The sequence below is a fragment of the Patella vulgata genome, chromosome 1 (assembly GCF_932274485.2).
Source record: "Patella vulgata chromosome 1, xgPatVulg1.2, whole genome shotgun sequence".
Taxonomy (NCBI): domain Eukaryota; kingdom Metazoa; phylum Mollusca; class Gastropoda; family Patellidae; genus Patella; species Patella vulgata.
In genome coordinates this window covers 37,136,659-37,151,667 of record NC_065879.2, presented here as the reverse complement: position 1 = coordinate 37,151,667, position 15,009 = coordinate 37,136,659, and the positions used below count along the sequence as shown (strand labels likewise).

Genomic DNA, 15,009 nt, shown 5'->3' with positions numbered 1-15,009 from the left:
CACCTCGACTTCTCGCCCTCGACTTTTCGCTCCCTCGTGTTCTCGCCTTTGAAAATTCTCGACTTCTCGCTCCCTCGCATTCACGACTTTGAGTTAATCTCGTCCTCTCGTGTTCTCGCTCCATAGCTTTCTCACAATCTCGACTTCTCATCTTCTCGTCTCGGAAATGCAGTTTATGCACATGTCCACTGACTACCGTATCGCCATTTATATTTTGACATGGATTCAAATAGACGGAAATGTTTGAAGTTCTAGAAAATTTAATACTCCTAAACAATTTTAATCTCTTCTTGCACAGACAGTATTGTATTTTTTAATCGATTTTAAGTCTTCAGTCAAATCTTTTCTTTGCTCTAACTTCATCAACGTTCATCAGGTTTTTTGATGCGTAGACTTGACAGTGCTGTAGGACGGAGAGCCTGACAAGGGACAACATATAATTAACGGAAATTTGCTGAAACTCAATAGGCATGTTCGTTTTACTAATTTAAAGGATACATATAAATTTCATACAGATCGGATAATAAATTTTGTAGTTAGAACATTCACAAGGTACAACAAAGTGAAACAAGGGCCATAACTCATGGCGTAATCTAAATGATGCATATCAATTTCGAACAGATCGGATGATAACTGTTGTCATTAGAGCGTTCACAAGATTCGACAAAGTGAAACAAGGGCAATAACTCTAGGTGTAATTAATGGAAATTGCTGAAATTCAATAGCCTTCTTTGTTTTACTAATTTAAATGATGCATATAAATTTCATACAGATCGGTTGATAACTTTTGTCGTTAGAGCGTTCACAAGGTGCAACAAAGTGAAACAAGGCCATAACTCCAGAAGAAATTAACGGAAGTTATTGAAATTAAATAGGCTTCTTCATCTCACTAATGCAAACAACATCTATCAATTTCAAAACAATCAGATGATAAATGTAGTCTGTAGTGTTCACAAGCAATTGTGGACGGGTGGACCGACCGACGGATAGACGGCAATATACGACCACATTTCCATGTGAGGTATAAAAATTAAATTAAATTTCTCTCTGCCTTTTCTCCAATGATTAATATGTGTTACATATAATTATGTCATGTTTTGACTAGCCAAGCGTTTCCTTTACATCCGCTTAAAGCATCACTGAGAGTGCCATTTTGAATAAACTATTATTTTACTCTTGCAAACCCTTCCAGGCGCATCATATCAGAACACAGCCCTGATCTATTTTGGGGATCAATAAAATTAGGGTCTGGAGGATGGGCCTCGAGAGCCGTGGGTTGGGGACACTGATTACTTTCTGTTTCCTATATAAACATTACATAAACACATTTTTCACACAACATTTTTTTTATTCAGTTTATTGTTAATTAATGTACAATGACAATAAACACATGAATGATCTATAGAGATGGTGAGAGATTAATATACGTTTCACAACTGCTGGCACTCACAGCTATTTCTTCTGGTAATTATACTAGCTAAATAGAATGCTGCCTTTTAAATACGTATTGAAAATAGTTTTAAGGTGTGCCTCAGAAAGATAACAACTGAGGAATAGTGGTCTAATGTTTAGCAATGTTTCATTTTTTGAAGTTTATAATCTGAAAATTATGGTAGAAATGGTTTTATTTTATCAAAATTTCTATTTGAAATTATTTAAGACCTTGAAAGTGCTCTATATGAGAAACTGAACCAGTAAAATGCACCAGAAAAAAAGTATGTTGTAGACATGCATATAATGAACAAGTATGATGGGGAAAGAAATTATGTACATAATAATGAATAGAATTAGATACAGTAAAATGTCTTCTGTAAGTTATCAGGAACTTAGAAACAACCTACATCGACAACTAAAACCACAAAATTTTTATCCCCATCTCGGTTTTGGGCAGTTAGGACAGCCCCAAAATATGCATTTATTAGTGGATATTGTAAAATCTGTCAGATGTCGAAGAAATGTTTGGAAAAAAATGGTAGAAGTTGTCTTGTGCTCTAAATATTAACCCCAATGCACTCTTAAGTCGACATTGTTTTAAATTGAAAAGAAGAAAGTCTGAAGATATCCATTGATAAAGCATCAATCTTTACAAAGCTTCTTTAAATTATTCTTCAATGTCATTGACTTAATATATCCAAATAACTTTTCAAAAACCTTCCAAATTTAAGTTTAGAAGTAACATAATTGTAAATCATAATGCCATTTTTATCTCACATTTAATTCATCAAGTTTACATTTTAAGAGTAAAGTACTCATTTTAATTTAATTATTCAAATATGGGTAACTTCCCTTTGTAATCCACATGAATTACAAACAAATTTTGCATCTTTGTAAATTTATTATGAAAATTAGCACTTCTCATCAAGCCAACTAAATTACATCAATAATTTACTAAATAGTTCAACAATCCAAGATTACAGACACTAAGAAAATGTATACCCTGAATTTTCCTGCCTCCAATAATGGTTTTAACACAATATCAATTTAGCTTATAAAATAAATGTTATATTTTATATAATAGTAAGTTTTAATTCATCCGTGGATAAAATTTCATTTTTAATTTGTTCAATGACATCTAGAACAACAATTCTAGTAAATAAATAAGTAAAAGAGTATATATATATATGCCCTTTTTAATTTTAATTAGCCATTTTACTAACAATCAATAAAATCATTTCTACTTTAACAAACAACAAGATTAATTACCGGTCAAGATTTTTTCATTTTAGTTAATATTTAATCTTTAAAAATAACAATTATTTATCTTAAGAGTAAAAGACTCTGTTAAAACTTCGCTTTTAATGTGTTGAAGAGTCACGATAAATAAAAAGAATTATACAATTAAAATTCATAATTTCAATTTTCCCATTTACCAATGCATATAAGAGTTTCCTCATTAAAGATGCATTATGTACAAGCTGAATCTGCCAATTGCAGGTCTTTATGTTGGCCTCAAATGTTATATAAACTATTATTTAGACATTCATTAACATGACAAGCCAATAATCAACTCTATAGATCATCGGATGGTTGCAATTTTCAATGGATTGAATCATGATTGCCATTTAACAAATTAATTTAAACTTGATAAGTGAGACTTTGTTCATTATCGTGACAATGGTACTTGACAATCAATACTATATTTTGAACACTTTAAAGCATCAGAGCATCGCTCAGAAACAAGTAATTTGTCTGAAAATTTCAATATATCAATTTTTAAACTACCTGTCAGATCTTAATCTAAATCTTACACAATGCATCTTTATGCATTTAACATAAATTGAACCCACAAAATATATCTAACATCTTTATTTAACAATTTTATCTATTTTATTCATAACTATTTATGTTTTTGAAGTAGTAATTAATCTAAATTGAATATTTTTCTAGTAATGTAAAAAAAAAAGAAGAAAGTCTATTCAAACTGAAAGATTATATTATTTCATGGAAAAAAATCCAAACTTTAACCCCCAGTTTCCCTTTTCTAAGTTGTTTCAATATTTTGGCACGTGGAGACACTATTAAGGGAAAAGGAAATAGAAATGTACATGCATTTGAACATGATTGTCTGAAACCTGTTTCTCACAGTAAATACTAGACTGCCAGCAATGATATTGTTCAATCTATTCTAAGTCAGTTTAATTCACAAAAAACAATGGTGCTATTAAAACATTTATTGTGAGAAATGGGCTTATAAGACATGAAAAATAAAAAGCAACCTGATAATGAAATAAAACTACATTATATGGTTAGAGAGTACCTGAGTTATTAAGATATTTACACCAGAACATTATGCCTCAGATTAAAATGTCACATACAGCAAACCCCAAGACTAAGTATCATTTGACATTATCAGTATTACTTACTAACCAGATAAGCACGAGACATAGATGCACATTCAAATTCTAGACTAAATTGGTACAAATCAAAATCAAGATAATTAGGGTTACAAAATTTTGGATCCTACCATGAGAAGATATCATTTCTTTGTAATATATAATAAATTTTATTGAAAAATGTTTCTATTTGACACAAAATCTGCTTCTTCCATATAGTTTCTCCTATATTAAATGCCAGGGTTTAAAGATGCATTGTGCAAGAGCTAAATCTGCCTATTACAAGTCTATTTTCCAGCTTCAAATGTTATATAAATTATTATTTAGACATTTATTCACATGACAAGCCCATTGGATGGCCTAGATATTAAGTGGATTAGTCAATGTCTGCAATATCTCGTAAATGTTAATCTTTATTATCGTAGCAATTGTACTTGACAATCAAGACTATTGTTGCCATTTCTTGACAAACATTCATAACTTTGCTCAGAATAAAGTAATTAGACTGAAATTTTCAATATATTCATTTGTCAATATCTATTTTGCAACTGTTATACCAAGAGCAGGCAGCACTTTATCTAAATCTTACATAATGCATCTTTATGAATTCCAATCACATTTGCGTATTTCATTGTTGAGATTTTCATCTGCACCAATCAAAATTATAGAATTCATTCTGCTCAACAACTGTTGGCTAATGTTTACTGAGGTATGTAATAAAAGACCCTACAAATAATTTTAAAAATAACATATATCAATCATTGACAGCATGTAAAAAAAACCTTTATCAATCATTGGCAGCAGGTAAAATAACCTGCATCAATCATTGACAGCAGGTAAAATAACCTATATCAATCATTGGCAACAGGTACAATCACCTGTATCAATCATTGACAGCAGGTAAAATGGCACATTTTTATAAGAGAGATTTTTGACCGCCATCAAATATTGTGTTGTATAAACACGACACTAAATGCATTCGATTCAACTTAAATAGCAGAACACCTTTTCGAAGAATTCCAAAAGATCATGAAAGATGAAATTATCAAAGAAAATATTTGTTATCAATACTGAAAGTTAACAAACCAACAGTGAGACGTCCCCTGCCTCAATCCCAAAATAAACAGATGACACTCATTAATTACAACTTGCACCTGTTATCTTTTTATAAAGCATTTATCAATTAAACTGTTTATCATGACCTGTGTAGAAAATGTTAATAATCAAACTTAATCAAGGTATGGATATAATGAAACTATACACAAAGATTCATCACTCACTCAATTAGAATCAAACTTATTTGCCTTCATAAAATGAACATCTACACCAAGTTTGAGCATTCTACCTCAATTAGAAGTAGAGTTATGTGTCCCAAAAATTGTGACAGACAGATGGACGAACCATTTTAATAGACCCCTCTTTCTTCGAAAGGCAGTGGACAAAAACTACAAAATGATAGTTAAGAAAAAAATATCAAAGATTTAAGTGTAAAATTATAAACCAATACATAATATTCTCTCAATTAATTACCAGGATAAAATTCCTATATAAAAACCATATATGATTAATAATTTAAACTATTATCATTATAGAATTTACCATTTATTTGATGATTTCATTTCATGTTTTCTCAATTTAAAATTGTATTACAGAGAATTTTCTCTTAATTTATTTTACAAAATTGACTTAAAAATGGATAAAGAATATACATACCTATCAATGTAATAGATAATAAAATAATAATAATAACGATATATCATTGTTGTTGACAAAAATGAATTAGGTATACTAAGATACAAAACACAGTATTATGGAGATTCGTTCATGCACTGATAAAAATGAAAGGAATACAACCACGTTATATGGTTCCTAATTATATTTCACCATTTTTAAATTTATTTCTTCTTTTAGCACTAATTTTATTGCATACAAAAATAAAATTCTTAACATTTACAATACTTCTCACAACATAAATAATTTCAAAGTGTTTTGTTTTCGCACAAAAAAATGAATCGAATTTGTAATTTTATAATTCACCAGTAATATACAAATTGATTTTCACTTTTTTAAATATGCAATGTTAATGATAAGTAATAGAATAGGTATTATACATATCAAAAGATGATCTAACACTGCACAGTTTATTATAAGATAAAAGAAAATATCAGAGAAATAAGTTGAGGTGATTTCCAGATGACATATGTGATTAGAAGAGAACGTTGCATGCTGTATTCCTTTTATTTACTGAGGTAAGGATGTAGGCCTGAGGTAAATTATGTCAAAAATAAATAAAACTGCATCAACAAATCCTGATCATTAAAAACATAGCCCCTTTAAATTAACACATATTTACATACAAAAATAACACGAATCAAGCAAGTACCTTTCTCTGTCTGGAAGAAGAACTCATTTAATTAAGCTTTGGCTAAGTAAAACAATTCTTCCGTCACTGAAGCAAATGCTTTGCTGTGAAATTTGTCGCAATGTTTTATTATTTTCAAAAAAATATCTGTCTTTAGTATTTGTTGATGCAAGCAATATCCCAATATATATATATGCATCTAATCCTAGCCATATAAGACATATAAAAAGTATACATGAAGGCATACAAATTAAAAAGATACAATAATAATTATATCAAGAACAATAACTAAGAACCAGCTAGACTTATGGTCAACCATATCAACAAGTTATAGTCAAATAATAAAAATAACTTAACCAAAACTTTACAAGTGTACACACATCAAATTGTTCAAGTCTTGAAATCTTGAAATAAATATGCAACAAAAAGAGAGAAAAAAACCTAGTGGTCACATGGTACAAATAAAATCTATCTATTATATACATGGATATATATAACGATGCAAATACCACAAATTCCACTTAATTTAGATTTTTGAGCCTGACCATATTAACAGCAGAAATTACATTTAATTCTCACAAAAATGTTCGTTTTATGTCCAGTTTCATCAAAATCTGCAGAATCAAAATAAATCTCTTTTTAAATTCTCATTTAAATGTAAGAAATGATACCAAGACCATTTCGCAAAGAGAAATAATTTTTGAAGTTGTTTTCATCGTCAGAGGTACTACATGTGATTCTTTTACCTTTGAAATGTCATATTGGACTCGGGGAGCCAAGGTGGCCAAGTGAGTAAGACGTTAGCTCTTTAACCTGGAGGGCCCCGTGTTCGATCCCTGCATTGGGGGAAAAGGTTTATCAGGATTTTTCGGCGTGGTTCCCCCTTGTCGGTGGTGCAGGACAGAGGGCCTGGCAAGGGACCAGGTATGTCATTCAGACAGGATAAAAAACAGAAGTCCCGTGTACACATTGGCGTGCACATAAAAGATCCCTTGACAGTTAGAATTTGATATAAGAGTAGGCTATAGCGCCACTGTCTGGGCAAAATTTCCCACATAGCACACTGTTATGCCTGTCTTCAATAGCCCAGTCGGAACTGAACTGTAGAACGTTTAACCCTATTTTATTTCATTTCATATTGGACTGCACAATACACTTCTTTTAACAAACTTATTTGATCTTTAAATTTTGAAACTATTTTGTGCATTTTTGCTCCACGATAAATTGACTTTAAGCCTAGTGTAGATAAACTTACTTCACATCTGCTACATTACAAGATTATAATTTCAGCTGCCATTTTACATGTTATTAAAGTATGCACTTTACATAAGTTTATCATGGTGGAAATGAATAACTGGACAAAATCCAGACATTGTCAATTGCTGGTGGTTTCCATCTAATTCCCACATAATACAAACAATTCTTAATAAAGCCAGATCTAAAAATCTTATCTTAAATATTGGTGAAGGGCTCACAATTTAAGAAAAGTGTTTAAATATTTAATAAAACACCAAACTCAGAAGATTATTGAGAGAATAATGGATAGGATTAATGGCCACCAGGGAAACTATGTAGGGTTTTCTCACAACCCTATATCTTCTGATGTCCCTTTAATTCACCGGGTGAGTACAATAATTAGCATTCTCTTCGAACATTAAATACCTATAATTATTCCACCAATAGTAATACCAATTGATCCTAATTAATCTTACAACAAAATGAAAGTACAGTGTAAAATGTACAATAGTTAACAGGCTCATAGTTCACAATTAGTAGATTTTAGATGTTTTTCCTCTCTCTTAGTTATTACCACTATACAATTCATTGTCTCGCCCCCTTAATATATAGTACACATGTATAGCAAAATTCTCAGGGTGCAGCTCTTAACAGAATTTATATACTAAAAGAATAAATTAGTTAACATAGCAGCATAGTATCATGTTGCTAAAACCGAGAGAAATATTTTATTTCTCTTTTAACATGTATAAAAGCTGGTATTATTACTTAGCAGGTGAATCATGGCTTATTTCATAGTCGGCAACAGACCCAAATTATTCTGAAGAAAACCCCCAAGATTTCAAAGATATTTTTAAAATTAAATATCAATGACATAGATTCTTAACTGTTTAACTGTAAAAGAAAATTAAAATTGAAAATCTATTTATAAGAGATCTCCAAATCATAAAATTTGACTTGGACCACAGTTATGGAAATCATTGCGCAAAAACCATCATATAGATACTTAATCAATCAGCAAATTAAACAAAACTTCAAATTTATTACAGTAGCGCCACTGTCAGGGCAAAGTATCTCTCATAGTACATTGCATGGTGGACACGTATGCCCATTTTCATTGGCCAAGTTAGTGCTTTAAAGTATGATGTTAAACCCCATTTCATTTGGGTCTGTCGCTTTCTTTTTAACTGTTTTCATTCAAAAGCCAAGCTAGTTTAACTAAACAACATATCAATGAAATCTGAGATTATGACTTTTCATTTGTTTTAACTAAAACTAAAATAGTTTTAAATTATTCACCCTGAGTAACTCTGTCAGCAAAACTAGAATTTATGTTTTCAATTGTGCTTTACATGTTTAAGTCTTTGAGGTAACAGGTTACAATTTACAAATAAAAAAATATTGGTTTCTTTCTTCTTAATTATTTCTCGAGAAAATCTGAAAAGAAAAAACTGATATTGAAGTGTATTTTTTTCCTTTAAAAAAACCCCCAAGGTTTAACTGTCCCTAAGTAAAGCACTGGCCAAACTATCGGCCACTCATCCACCATTACACACAAAATTTAGCTGTAGTTATATTTTTCACCCGTTCTTTAACCAGCAAATTGATATACAAAATCCCTGAAGTAGTTATAGTCATATTAAATACAGTTCCCAGATAATATAATCTGCACTGTCTGTTTGATATATATATTTCATACCGGTATCAAGGGTACAATACATGGTTTTCTCTTCAAATAGTTCTACAACAAAATCCCGTAATTTACAACACAATACACGTACAGAGAATAAGAAGAATTTACTCGTGTTCTGCGAGGTAATCGAGTACCCTTTTCCAAAAACACGTCTGTCAAGACGTGTCTTCCATCACTGCTGCCTTAAGTATCACTTGATTTGAAGAAATCCTCTCGGGGTTACCTCCTCTATACGCTCAACACTTTTGAGTAAAATCACATTAAGCGTCTGTTTATGAAACAAACAAATTAACTGAATAATAAATATTCAAATTCACAAATCAGTTATCACCCGTTAAAATAACGAATGACACTAGTTCACACGTAAAATAAACCCGCAAGTATAACTTTTCGAACTCCTGAGAATTTAGGGTTTTTGACAGTCCGGTCTGTTAGTTTTCACATAAAATAATACGTGTTTATTCATTTGGCTCCTATCGCTTGATCAAGACTGTTCAATTATATAATTGCTGCGTAGGATTAAAGAATCATGTTGCTGGCTAACGATTCAGTCTATAATAATAGATTATTTAGAAGAAAAGTTTCAAGGGTTAAAACATTACAAATCATTATGTGTCTTAATGCTGTTTTGTCTGCTTTATCCACTTTCAGCAGTATATCAGTCTAACAGCAGACATCTACCCGTATCTCCGAAGATAATTGCATTGCCGCGCTTCTCAAACGACAGCATAAATGATTGTGAGGTAATGGTAAGAAACTAGGCAGACATTGGTAGCTGTGTATTTGGTGTTATTTCTCCTGTTGTTTCTGTTGACCCATGAGAACTTAAAACATGTTTGGCTGGTCCTAAAAAAAAAATATAATTATTGATTTTTTTTATTATTCCATATTAAAGAAGTGTTAATAAATAATAATAGATTGCTGTGGGACCTGGGCTGTCGATAATTTTTTGAAGTTGATCAAAAGTCTAATTTTGCTAAATCTGATTAGCAAATTCAAAAATTGATTAGCAGTTTTTCAGTTTCAACATAAAACACCCAAATAACAAGATTTTACTTTAATTCATAACAAATTACTATATGAATATGATCAAATTTTATTATTCTTTAGTTTTCAATTCATTCTTAGATTTTTTAGCACTGCTACATGTAGATGTTACAGTTTAATTTCGTCTGCTTTTTATCATGTGTTACTATTTTTGTTCAATCAGAGATATGCGGAAATTTATGAATAAACTCGTTTAACTAGACACACAAAGGAAAACAAAAATATTTTACAGGAATTCTTACTTTGATTTCTCATTTTACCATATTTATTTTTTATTTATAAATGTGGAGGACACAGTGGATTTATTTTTCAATTTGAATACTGATACAATTACACGAAATTGACATGTCTCCCAAAATGAGCGGTACTTGGCCTACTTGATTCTTTATTTAATAGTCTCTATTCATAGAGTTATGTCTGGGTAGCATGTGAGTGTTAGTTGTATTTTACGTCCGCTTCTGGGTAGCATATTGAAGATTCCTAAATATAATAAACGTTCTGCGAGAGTCCTCTTCCATCCAGAGCTTTGAGACTAACTTTAAAACATATTTATTTCAAAAATGTTTTTTTTTTATGAAATACAACTAAATCAATGATGTTGTTCACAAAAGATTATAACCATTATCATAAATGTAGGCACTAGGTGTTAATTTAGTTACAGAATTCATATCAGAAATTAATGACAAGGAACCAAAATGACTTATACATCAAATCATGTTGTTCAATAAATGTACCAGTGATAGTATATGGTCTTAAACTTTATAGTGAACATTTATTATGGCAATAACTGTACGAAAATTGAGGTATTAAACTATTGTTTCTTCTTACCTGTATGTGTGTGTATGAACCACAATGTACCAGTCAACAATATACCAATCGCAAATGCTGCAAATGCAATACCAACAACTGTCTCCGAATCTAAACCCTCTATAATAACACTTTGTTGAGGCTGATTATTATTACTTTCAGTAGAGCTAGTGGCTCCATCTGTTTTATACCCCGAATTGTCTCCTGTAAATACAATATTTAACATATATATTAACTATGAACAGTTCAATAAAGGAAATATTAATGTTAATAAAAAAAATAGGTTGCCAGGCAATGAAACACAAGGTTCTACAAAGTGAAACAAGGACCATAACTCTAGAAGTAATCAACAGAAATTGTTGAAATTAAATAATCCTCTTCGTCTCACTAATGTAAGCAACATATATAAATTTCAAAAAGATCAGATAATAAATGTAGTCTGTAGAGTGTTAACAAGAAATTGTGGACAACGGACGGAATCGACAGGAATATACGATCACATTTTCATGTGGGCCTATAAAAATGATTGTCTTTTAAAGCGCTAAATTATGTCTAAAAGTCATTTCTAAGCATTTTATGCCCTGAATTGTACCCGGTAAATAAAATATCTACCATATATTTTATAATAAAGACTGTTTGTCTTCGGTACATCTACATTATGTCTAAAAGTCATTTGTGACCACTTGACAAAAAGTTCAGTGGTCTAGCACAGATATTTGGTTTTGATTCCCCGGTTGTACGTGACAAAGAGTATGGTTGCCTGTCGAACCTCGTTGGTTTTCTCCGGGTCCTCTGGTTTCCTTCCTCTGCTAAAGACCCGTGAAATGAAATGAAATGGAGTTTAACGTCCTACTGTTCTGCTCCTAACCTGGGCTAATAAAGACGGGCATACGCCATACAGTGTGCTATGAGGGAAATTTTGCCCGGACAGCGGCACTACGGCCTACTCTTATATCGAATTCCAACTGCCAAGGGATCTTTTACGTGCACGCCAATGTGTACACGGGACCTCGGTTTTTCGTCCCATCCGAACGACTAGACAGCTTTCCTTGTCAGCCCCTCCGTCCTGCATCACTGACAAGGGAGAATCACGCCGGAAAATCTGGATGAACTTTCTCGGCCCATGCAGGGATCGAACACCCGACCTCCAGGCTAGCGAGCTAGCGTCTTACCCACTTAGCCACGTGATCCCCCTGCTAAAGACCCCTATGCGCAAGCGAATTATTGAAATAAAATTGAACCATATGTTAGTCCCAAACTGGTCTACTGTATGTCGAGTGGACGTTAAACCCCATTTCTATCTCTTTTTATAGACTCCAAAGAGTTTATTCACATACATAGGGGCTAAGTCGAAAAATATAGCCTCTCTACTACCCTGTCTTCCACATAGCCAATGAAGGGCAACTAGCTTTTCAGCGTAACTATTCAACTTCCAGAACCTTTTCTGCAAGAATAACAGGAAAAGAGGGTATGTGACTGGCTAGATATTTACCTGGCGAATGATGAGAAAAGAGGGTATGTAACTCACCTGAAGAAAGTGGGATACCTGTGATTGCTATGGGTCCTATCACTAGTATCTTACTATAAGCTGTATTATGGGTATTGGCAGCTCGTGATAATTCTCCAGGTAGATGTTGGTTACAATGTTCCCTGGGTGATGCTGAACACTACAATAATATAAAACATAACATAAATACAAAACGCACAGATATCAGTTTCCATATACTTTAACCCTATCAACTCCTCCCTTCTTAAAATCGATCGCCGGCGATCGATAAATTAATCACGTCATATCCGAAAAAGTATTCATAGTAAACGAATATAATTTATATCATTCGAAAGCCACGAAAATTCCCTTTGAAATGAGACTAAGAACGGGTGACTATTCAACATAGAAGTCGTGTTATACGAGTCTAGATTCTAGCAAAGATGGATAACTCTGTGACCGTAAACAAATGACGTCATGTTATTTATTTAGAGCAGAAGTCCTATTATTTTGTGTACTTATACTTCAATTTTATAGCCGTAAAAATTTAGTTTATTGTGTCTAAAAGAGAAAGTATTAAACCGAAAATTAAGAATAGTAGTGTTGTTAAGTTTTGCATTGATTAGACACGTCTGATCTTGAATATGTGACTGTGAGCGATGCCGATGAAGTTCAAAGAGGTGACCTATCGGCCGACGAAGAATTTGTCAACGAGAGAATCGATCCCGATTTAGATTTGACTATTTGAGTGACTTTTGTTTACTATTTTACTTGATGATGATAATTATTTAATTGTAGATTGTATGCCCATTTCTAGCATGAAATATCCATTTAGCATCGAATTATCGGTAAATTAGCCCAAATATGTAGGCCTAAAATGTAATGGCATTTTGACAGCTAGTCGGCCACGTCATACGTGTGAATGGCTGCCCTTGATGAAGAGGAGATGTTTTCTATTTCAATTAGACTATTGATATGAAATGCAGAAACCCACGCTTAGTATTAAATTTCAAAAAGGCTTGGCCACTAATTATTGTCAGTTTGCGTTTGGTTTTTTTCGTTCCATAAACATAAATGATATACATACATTATTACATTTTATTATAAATTCCAAATGAAAGCTTGTCTGACTAGCCTTCTGTGTTCTACATGTACCCTATGTGTGTCTTATTTAATTTTATTTGATTTTTTTTAGGCCTTCAACCTCAGCTGAAGATACTACACATGGACATGGTGATGATGTTTTAGGCTTATGCCTATGGTAGCCTACTGATACAAGCATTGATTTGGATGAGTGAGTTTTGTTTGTTAAGTATAATGTACATGTTTTTACATCCGAAACAAGTATAAACCAAAACTGTCTAAATGTTCTACAACTTTAGATTGTATGCCTAGATCTACTACTACTAGCATAAAATATTGATTTATGATCTTCCTCTTTCCAATTATTTTACCAAATGTTACTCATTGTAGAAGTCTTTTGTTATTTTTTTTTTTTTATTGTACTGAATGCCTTAGATTTATTTATTTATATTTGAAGGTCCATATCTGAAGATGGAAATAGTGGTAGGCCTAAGATATTGTTGAGGAAGTTTTGGTGCAACAGAATAACAAAAGTACATGTACCACCAGGTCAAGGCGTCGATCAACACTGAAACATTCCAATGCAGAAAATTCTTCTGAAGAAAATTCACCATTGAAGAGAACACAGCCATCTGCATCCCAGCCTTGTCGTCATGAGAAGATTAGTCATAATATTAGCACAGAAGAATGGAAGCATGAACAGTGTATAGACACAGAGCCCAGTATACTAAAGTTTACTCGAGACCTAGAACTGGAGTTTCATGAGTTGACAGTTGGCACAATGGAACTTGATCTGTTTCAACTAGGGTGAAAACTAGACAACATAGAAGATTTTTTGACATTGCTATATTTATTGTTAATACTGTATTATAATTATTGATCGTTGCATGATTTTCCTAGACCTATGTACATGTATCTATTTGATTTTATGTATTCCTTCTGAATTTTTCTTATCAGCCTTGTGCCTACTTTCATATTTCTGTGTAAAAAAGTGCTATTGTCTTTGGGAAGGTGTTTACCTTATGACAAATGCTATAGTATTTGCATAATAGCAGCTGTGGGTAACATTTTAACAGCAATAGTATAGAAATACTAATTTTGGGGTCATAAGTCAGTGTGTCCGGTCAAAGGTCAACCCATTGAGTCAAAGGTCAATAGTGGGGTCAAAGGTCATTTGCATAATTACTTGATTATGTCTCTATTTTTTAATTCTAATCATATATTTGTGATATTTAATTTTGTTATCTTTAAATCCACTCATTAAATCACAATTACTACTATGTGCATACTTAAACCTTCGTTGCTGTATTTTTTCCCAATGTTTATCATTTTTGATGTCTCATAACTTTTTTGATTTTAATGCCACAATTATGAATAATACACAGATTTGTGGCAAAATAGTTGTTTTCTTTGAATCTTACTAAAAAAACCTACCAGCTTATAATCTCTGTGACCTGTTTGA

General features: G+C 32.1%; 1 protein-coding gene across 1 annotated transcript in view; it reads right to left on the bottom strand.

Moving 5' to 3' along the window:
- Positions 1–1,333: 1,333 nt before the first annotated feature.
- Positions 1,334–15,009, bottom strand: part of LOC126816149 (transforming growth factor beta receptor type 3) — a 74,721-nt gene continuing 61,045 nt past the window's right edge. Inside the window, exons 15-17 of the mRNA XM_050542378.2 lie at positions 12,507–12,645; positions 11,000–11,182; positions 1,334–9,970 (exon numbers count right to left, since the gene is read on the bottom strand). Coding sequence (XP_050398335.1) covers positions 9,882–9,970; positions 11,000–11,182; positions 12,507–12,645 — 411 coding nt within the window. The 3' untranslated portion in view covers positions 1,334–9,881. The remainder of the gene's footprint in view (positions 9,971–10,999; positions 11,183–12,506; positions 12,646–15,009) is intronic.